A 9,043-nucleotide genomic window follows, 5' to 3' on the forward strand; every position below is an offset into this window, starting at 1 on the left:
CTAGAATCATGCAATGGAAGCCAGTAGGCTATTATATACACTACAATAAGTTATTATTTAAAAGAAAATAGGCTTTTTGATTTATTTTGCTACTTACCACCAACAATAGCTTCAATCGTCATCATGCTTGGAGTGGTCAGTCAAAAATGTAAGTAGGAGTCCTGACTCCTGAAACAAGTAAAGTGCATGAAAAGTGCATCATTATAATAAACATTGGACAACAGGTCTCTTTCCCACTTCTTTGATTGATTGATTGATTGCTTGATTGATTTATTGATTGGTGAATAAGGTACTTTATTAACAGTTTGCAAATAGTACATGGGTACGATTATACAATGATGCTTAACCCTCGTAGGGTCTTCGGGTCACTTTGACCCGGTTTTCAATTTTCAACATCAAGAAAAAGTATGTTAAAATATGTTTTTATCCATGAAACTTCTTCTGCTTGGCTTATTTACTGTACTAAACATGTGATATGAAAATGGTACATGTCATGCATTTGCAACACCCCCCTGTATCAACATATAACACCCAGGGTCTTCGGGTCACTTTGACCCGGCCATTCAAAGTGTATGCTAAATGGCTAATATTTAGACCATTTCTTTCTGAAAAAAACATTGGACATATGGATTTTTGAGTACATAATTTGCTCACCATTACAAATTACATTGATAACAATTCATTCAATATTATCTCCGCCAGGCCGGGATGGCCAAAGGTGAGGGATTATGTTTTCGTTGCTTCTGTCTGTGAACAGCTAATCTCAGTCACCGCTGGACCAGTCAGCGTGAAACTTTACATGTACTCCCCCGGGAGGCCTAGGAAGATATTCAACCCCAAATCGTCCTGTTATAGCGCCACCATGAGGCAGAATTGAGCAAAACAAGTTTTGGGGGATATTTACAATACCGATTTTCTCTGGTCATTTGATCAATGTCATGGCCTACAGTATGTGTCACATTTTCTATTCAGATTGGCCACGATTCCAAAGATGCTTACGATTTTTGCGGGAGTGGCACATTTTGCTACCAAATGGGAACTTCATCCCTATGCCACTTTACAAATTCCAAGTTCCACAGCATTCCGACGTGATTTGTAGCATTTCTTTTTTATTTTATTTTATTTTGAGTAGCCAATTATGGTTTACCCTCTTTTTCTCCCCAATCCAGTCCTTATGCCAATTGATTCCTCCCCTATGTTGTCACTGCTGTTGTATCCTACCGAATCACCTGACAGTGAGGACCCCCCACCGAGTGGACGTAGGGCCTTCGCCCTTCGTCCTACTCCTCCCTCCCAAAACCAGCTGCCGCCCAGCCTGGCTGTAGGAATACATGTACAATTATCAACCTCTCCGCCCAGCTTCCCTTCCCTCGAACAACAATTGTGTTTGCATAGATGCCCCACGATTGATTCAAATCCACAACCTCTGTGGCAGTGACACTGTGCCATCAGAGCACCTGTAGCACTTTGTGCAAATCAGAATGGGACAAGAAATATTTGACATATAGTTCTTGATCAAATGACAATAGGGATAATATGTACCAATTGGTGTGAGATTTGGACAAAGTCTATATTGTAATACCAACAAGATATTTTGCAAAGATCAGTCTCATGGTGGTGCTATAAATGACAGATGGAAAAGATTTCTAGTGGAGTTTCTTTCTAGGCCTCCTGGGCGTATGTGTGCCAAGTTTGATGCTGAAGTGGTGCCTGAGATTAGCTGTTCACACAACAGCCTGATGGTGGCGCTATAAGAGGCAAATGTGAAGAATTAGGGGAGGAGGTTCTTCCTAGGCCTCCCGGGAGTGTATGTGTGTAGTTTCACACTAATTGGTCCAATTTGCCTGAGATTAGCTGTCCACAGACAGAGGAGTGAAAACATAATCCCTCACCTTTGGCCATCCCGGCCTGGCAGGGATAATACAAAATATTTATTGAATTGTTAGTAAAGTAGTTAATAATGACAATCAAATTGTGTTTAATATGATTTTTGGGGATTTCTAAATACTTTAGAATGGTTTAATATGAGCCGGGTCAAAGTGACCCGAAGGCCCTGGGTGTGACTAAAACACGAGGATCCTACGAGGGTTGGATAACAAAACAGCTCTGGTTGAGGGCTTATTTCTATTGTGGTCCCAACCGTCCCATGCATGTATTCAATGACATTTAAAGACATACAATAACATACAAGAAATCATCAAACCTAGTAGCAATTTCATGAAAATCTATTGTATGAATTGAGTGAGTACAAAGGGAACCCAATTTAAACAAGCTTAAAAGCTTTCTTGTGGTCTTTATCCTTTTAGTTGACCTTGTATTGAATGATTGAGGTATTTATTAGAAGTATTGCATAGGAAAAGGTAGTTTCATGATGACAGTACAGTTCACTGATACAAGGTCAACTAAAAGGAAACTCAGGTAAGACAAGCTTATTTCCGTTGAGATGACCCTTCTCTTTAACTCATATAACATTGAATGACAGACGAATAGAACACAGTACTGTGCAGTATTATCTTCAGCAAATAAAACAATGGAAGCACTGTAAACAGAAGAACAAATAAACAGTGCAAAATAGGCCTAGTATTTAGGCTACAATAGAGGGGTATCAGTGAACTGTAGGCCTACTGTCCTCAGTCCTGTACCTTTTCCTGTGCATTCCTAATAAAGTATTCAATCAATCAAACAAACAATATTGTTATGTTGAAGTGGGACTAGCTCTGGTCCATAGCGTTAGAAGGAGTTCTCCTCCTTCTATGGACCAGTGTGACTACGGATGAAAATGTGCCTCCTGAGTCCTGGCTAGTATTTGTACTGCATTACATTTCTATTATTGTAGTTTTGCTGCTGTATTCGGAATATAAACATTTTTTTTTTCACCTTGTGTCTTACGTTATAAGCCGGTGTAGAACACTTCTGAAGTCTGAACTCATCAGCTGCGCGCCACCGCCGTCCCGAGTCTCCTCCTCCCATGCTCCTCCCCCTTTTTCTCCTGAAACAGGAAGCAGGAAGTAATCCAAGAATATTTTTATTATTATGACATTACTACTGGGCATCATATCTATGCTGGGAATCACCCTGGGCAAAGCAACAGGGTTTTTTACACTTTTCGCGGCTGTTCTTGCATCAGTTTTTTATTATCTGGAAAATTCCGATCCGGTTTCTTTCACCAGGTAGCGTAATGTTATAAGCAACATGAAGGATAGCTATGCGAACGTTTCTCTGTGTTCAATGACGAGTGGATAAAGGCTATCGCATAGGGCTATCGTCGTACTCGTCCAAACCATGGTCCAAACATCCGGAATGGGAGTAACATTAGTAGGCTATAATTTACGCCAGAAAGCCAAAGGGTTCCGATCACATTTCAAACTGGCGTTACACCGAAATCGGTAACCATTTGTGTAGTTTATAATAAATGTGAAAGATCAGATGTTGTCTGATTTATGTTATGTACACACTTCAAATTATGAGAGATAAATGTGAATGGCAATAAACAATCTGAAACACCAGCCAATATTACATCATGTGACAGGTTATGCCATAGGTTATGCCTCATTCACATAGAGAAAAGCCAAGCTAATGGTTGGCTTGGTAATTCAATGTAATCTCTATGCCAACCAGCTTTAACATTTTCCAAAATGGAAAAAAAAGCTTGGAAATGTTTAAAGCTGGTTTGCATAGAGCTTACATTGAATTACCAAGCCAACCATTAGCTTGGCTTCTCGCAGAGTGCATGCAGCATCAGGAATAATATAATTCAACAGGTCACCAATTTGACATGAGCTATTGATTGATTGACAGATTGACAGTTTGCAAATAGTACAGTGGTATCATTATACAATGGTGCTTAGCGTTACACAAAAATCCCATAGGGATTGTTTTCATTGCGGAAAACGTATTAACTCGGGCATATTCGCCTAATAGTAAAGATTTTTGTTTATTTACATAGCCTGGCTAGAAGTTACATTATTTTGTTTTGGTTCCTCATAGCAGCAGGGAATATTGTATATTGTGTATTGTCACAAATGAACACACACACACACAGATGGATGTATTGTTGAATGAATCTTAATGGTTGTGCGTCTTTTGTTTTTGTTTTGCTACAAGCAGCATCATGGCAGAGGACATGAAGTCTCTGGAAGAAAACTTCCGGCAACAGAATAAAAGCTGTTTCATCCTTGGGGCTTCAGGGGAGACAGGGAAGATGTTGCTCCAGGAGCTTGTGCAACGAAACCTCTTCTCCAAAATAACTCTCATTGGGAGGAGGCAGCTCACATTCGAGGACAAAGCTTATGCTGACCTGGTCAGTGTGCAAGTCTATCAGTTTGGTCTCTCTCTCTAGGTCGTCCTCAGACGAGCCCTTAGTTCTACTTCTATATTTGGATTACAGTCCCTTTTTATTAGGTTACCACCTGTACGGTGCTGTATTACGAGTGACAAAGAATGTGTCATTTCAATTACAGTATGACATTATGGTATTATAGACAGTATCAACAACTTTCAACAACTGTGCCTCCAGGAATGTATATATTTTTTCGTTCATGTTTAATTTTTTATTTATTTATTTGTGTATTTTTATCTGCCACAGTGAAGCCAAAGTTCAATTTGCACTTTTTAATTTGGACATACCAACGAAATATGTGGGATGTGGTTTCATACTAAGCCTAGCATTCTGTTTTCTCATCTCCCACTATAGGTCCAAGAGGTGGTTGATTTTGAGAAGCTAGATGATTATGCTGCTGCATTCCAGGGTCATGATGTCGGCTACTGTTGCCTGGGAACGACCAAGGCTAAAGCAGGGACGGTGAGTTGAAATCAATTACTGTATATTAGGGTTGACACTACAAACAAACACTACTTTATTTCCCCCCCTCTCAAATTTAGTCATGGGCAAATATCTTTTCTAAATGGCTAGTGGGTGACACTCGGCTTCGCCTCGTGTCTCACCACGCCTCTCAGCCGTTATAAAATACCAGGTAACCACATGCCTCTTGTGGCTTATTACTTCAATATAGTCACCATCACCGACAACGCCTACTTGTTGGTCATCGGGAGGGTGTAGGCAACCAGCACCTTGCTGTCCCTCCTAGTTCTGCTCCTTACTGGTGCCCCGACCAAGCTGTAGGAGTCGCTACTCGCTAGCGCGTTGAAACTGCATCGCGAACACGGCCAGTTGTGTTCCTGGAAGTGGTCGGCCGAGCCGGAGGCATCGCAGAAGAATTCTCCATGGTAGTAAACAGGAACTTTACCTCTGTCTGCCTGCGCTACCCGGATGCCCACTACAAACACCTTTGTAACTATTTTATCATTTTGAATAAGCTACATGAGAGCGATTTATGAGAGGTAATTTATGACTTTTTCTGTTTTCCCCTGTTTCAGGAGGGATTCATCCGCGTTGATCACGACTATGTTCTTAAGTCAGCAGAGCTGGCCAAGGCAGGAAGCTGTTCACAGTTTCACCTAGAGTCTTCGAAGGGCGCTGACAAAAATAGTGGCTTCCTCTACCTCAAAGTGAAGGTATTTCAGCTCATGTCTTTTTTTTTCTTTTTTTTTTTTTCTAAGATTTGTTTTTTGGGCTTTTATTGATAGGACAGTAGACTCACAGGAAATGGGGGGGAGAGACGGGGAGTGACATGCGGCAAAGGTCGTCCGGATCGGGAATCAAACCGGCAACGCCGCCAGGCATCCATGCCTATGTGGCAATGCCTAAGTGGTATGCGCCCGGACCAGTAGGCCAGCGGGCACCCCCCAGCTCATGTCTTTTACAGCAGACATGAACCAACATTCTACTCAGATGGTAGTACCCGTTTTACCAAAACTTCTACTCATAGTCATCAGTAGTTCATGTTCACTTTATTCTGGATTCATACAATCATTGTAGAACTAGCCCTGCATTAGACTAGAAAAATGATTTGAGACACACATACAGGTATTTGTGGGGATGGCAGAGTCTGCCATTGTCTTGAAGGTGCAAAGAACACCAGTATCGGCATTGAGTTCGTGAGGAGGCTCTTATAAAAGGATATACTTCTTCTGTTGTTCTGTCTCATAGTTCAGGGACTTGTAACATGAAAGATTTAGATGGGACTTCCAAATATTCATATTTCAAGCTCCAGAGCCACAAAAATGATCCACTCAAGGAGCACCTTTGTTTGCAGAATTGAGCTACAGTACAGTATACCCTCTAACACACTCACTTAATGTTGGTTCCCTTCCCCTATTTTCACGTACTAGGACGTGACGTCACTAAAGCTAAAATAATGGTGTGAGTCTGCATGACCATTACCCACAGCTGTGAATATTTATGCACCAGTGTAGATGTGGACATTTTTATGAATCTCACTTTCCAGCCGTTCTCTTTGCTCAGTGTACTTGTAATTGTAATTCTCTGAGCGATACACACAGACGGGAAATGTGATGGGTTGGGAGAATTACATAACATTTAACACCCCGGCCCCAGATGAAATATCCACCGACCACCAACATGTCTGTTGACCCCAGTTTGGGGACCCCTGTCTGACAGCATTACCTTGAAGTCATATATACAGATTATTTGTGTAACATAAAGGTGCCCTCAGTCTTGTTTGGTTTTTCAGCACCATCTGGTGGCCGCACTCTTAAGTCAATACAGTACAGTACATATGGACAAAGAAACAACCTCACTACAATAGTTTGGCATCACTTCAAGGCTAAACTGATGAACACAATTGAATTCTTTTCCAGGGACAGGTGGAAGCAGATATTGAGGCGCTGGGTTTTGACAGATATTCCATCTACAGGCCTGCGTGAGTGATCTGTTTTCTTAATCTTATGGATTAATTATTAATTACTATGTTTTGTCACTTTCAATTTCCTTAAACATGTTACAAAATGCTGCAAAATGAGACATCGAGCTAAACATATATAAATAACCAAAGGGAAGACAAGCATTGGCTTTTTATCCATGGTCATAATGGTGACATACAGTTGTAACTTGTTACCAATAGATGCCAAAACATTGAACAAATAAAACATTTGTGTATTTAATATCAAATGTCCCCAAACAAAAATATAATTCACCTTACTTGAGCAGGTACTAACAAATGTTAACCAAAACTTGACATGCAGCTGTCAATGATATTACACTGCTCTAATTTTGTTTGTTGCTTACTTATAGGGTGCTGTTGGTAGACAGACAGGAGAGTCGGCCTGGTGAGTGGATGGCAAGGAAGTTCTTGGGTGTCTTTTCTGCCATTAGTCCAACAGCCATGTCCATCCCCATCCAAGCCGTGGCAAAGGCCATAGTGGCCAACACTCTACTCCAGCCTCAGACCAAGACAGAGATCCTGGAGAACAAAGCCATATACACTTTGGGCAAGGGTGGAGAACAATGATATGGAAAGGAATCTAGAGAAAACAGATGTGTCATTCAGCACTTATGTCCATCATTTCTCACTATGCCTACAGCTTTAATTTTCACCTTCCACTTTGTAATCCATGACCACTAAAAGGATATGAGCGTTTTCAGTGCATTTGGACTGAATCTGGGAATAACAAGCCTTAAATTCAGTGGGAAAACACATAGACATGCTGGTATAAGGTGTGTTTGTGTTTCTGTGTGTCTAAAAAATAATGTGGTGGACTATGTTGGTAAGTTGCTAAGTAGTTTCACTGGAAATTGGTGAGCCCTGTGTCATGGTGAACACACTGCCTCCATACTTTCTTTCTGCGTTGATAGAAATTCAGTTTCTTAGTAATATAGTACATTTGTTTTGGTCACTGTATTTTTGCTCAAAATCATTGAGTTCATTACAGCAGTGGTTCTCAAAGTGGGGTCTGATAATCAGCTAAGTTTGTTAATACAGCATAAAACAGTTTACACACTTTAGGCTACTTGAAAATAGGCTATCTACGAGCTCAACACGGGTCGTATTGTGAGCTTGTAGATCTGCTATTTTCAAAACACCTTGGGAAAATAATTGAATATTCTTTCAACATTTTAACAACAAATCTTGTATGTTTCCAGATGAGGTCTGTGGACCAATATATATATATTAATTTTGGGGTCCTTGACATGAAAAGGTTTCAGTATGTATCCCCTCAATAACTTATGATTCACCTTTTTGAGGTTCAATTAAAAACATTTTTGATTATAGTCATGATTAGCTAGGTGTCTCTCCAGCAGTAATCTGTCAACAGCAGAATCTGTCAGCACCACTGCCCTAAACAGTAGTGGGAGTCTCTCTCCATTCCGACACTCCGAAATTGACTTCTTATTGTCGGAGTGGCGACACTCCCATAGGGGTTAAGTTTAGGGTTAGGGTTAGAGATAGGGTTAGTGTCGGAATGGAGACATGTCGGAGTGGCGAGATGTAACCAACAGTAGTGTTGTTAGTAGGAAATGGGAATAAACACAGAAACACCCGGGAGGAACTGGGCTAAGAAAGTGGAGGAGAAACCTGAGTTCATGTTGCTACACAAAAAAGGTTTTTCCTTTTTCTTTACCGAAGATTCCCAGATTGCTCCAGCACAGTACTGCATTGTGATGGCACTGTAGGATGGACAGGCTTCACCTGAATTGGCTCACTCTGTTTGGTATGAGATGAGGGAAAGGGCTATCAAGCCTTTCAAAGTTATTTTTATGATCTGAGAAAGAACTGTACTATAGTACTGTGTGAAAGAAAGATGCACTTTCCTGCCTTGTAATCAATGCCAAAAATACATATTTTATACTATTTAATACAGGGAGTAGAAAATATGAATGCCTGATAATTAAATGATTTACTTTCTGTGCAAGATTTATTCTAAGGGAATGTTGTAAGTTATGTTAACTTTTTCTCTGATACAAAGGGATTGTTTTCTGTGCTTGCTGTGTCATTGTCATTACATGTTCTTGACTTGACGATTGATTGAATACTTTATCAACTGTTTGAAAAAATAAAAAATAATGGACAGGAAGTACAGTTCCATACAAGGTCTGCTAAAAGGATTTAACCCAAGAAAGCCCTGTGGCTTGTTTCCATTGGGGTCCCCCCAATTCATATTTGCACTCTGTTTTTCCTTTCAT

General features: G+C 40.5%; 1 protein-coding gene across 2 annotated transcripts; it reads left to right on the forward strand.

Moving 5' to 3' along the window:
• The first annotated feature begins 3,037 nt into the window (after positions 1-3,037).
• Positions 3,038-9,043, forward strand: LOC308306399 (oxidoreductase HTATIP2-like). Of its 2 annotated transcripts, none has more exons than XM_080751375.1 (6): positions 3,038-3,170; positions 4,108-4,300; positions 4,694-4,801; positions 5,377-5,514; positions 6,721-6,782; positions 7,154-9,043. In XM_080751375.1, exons 1-6 carry the CDS (start codon positions 3,061-3,063, stop codon positions 7,368-7,370), a joined length of 828 nt encoding a protein of 275 aa, XP_080607501.1. In that variant the 5' UTR covers positions 3,038-3,060; the 3' UTR covers positions 7,371-9,043. The 2 variants fall into 2 exon arrangements, with proteins under 2 accessions (XP_080607501.1, XP_080607502.1); XM_080751376.1 differs by lacking the exon at positions 3,038-3,170 and adding an exon at positions 3,294-3,386.

The sequence above is a fragment of the Nannobrachium achirus genome (assembly GCF_963921795.1).
Source record: "Nannobrachium achirus genome assembly, chromosome: 20".
Classification (NCBI taxonomy): domain Eukaryota; kingdom Metazoa; phylum Chordata; class Actinopteri; order Myctophiformes; family Myctophidae; genus Nannobrachium; species Nannobrachium achirus.

Coding starts and splice junctions, on each gene's coding strand:
- LOC308306399 (XM_080751375.1), top strand. CDS start 3,061: ATGCTGGGAATCACCCTGGGCAAAGCAACAGGGTTTTTTACACTTTTC. Junction 3,171..4,107: donor GATCCGGTTTCTTTCACCAG/GTAGCGTAATGT, acceptor TGCTACAAGCAG/CATCATGGCAGAGGACATGA. Junction 5,515..6,720: donor TCCTCTACCTCAAAGTGAAG/GTATTTCAGCTC, acceptor ATTCTTTTCCAG/GGACAGGTGGAAGCAGATAT.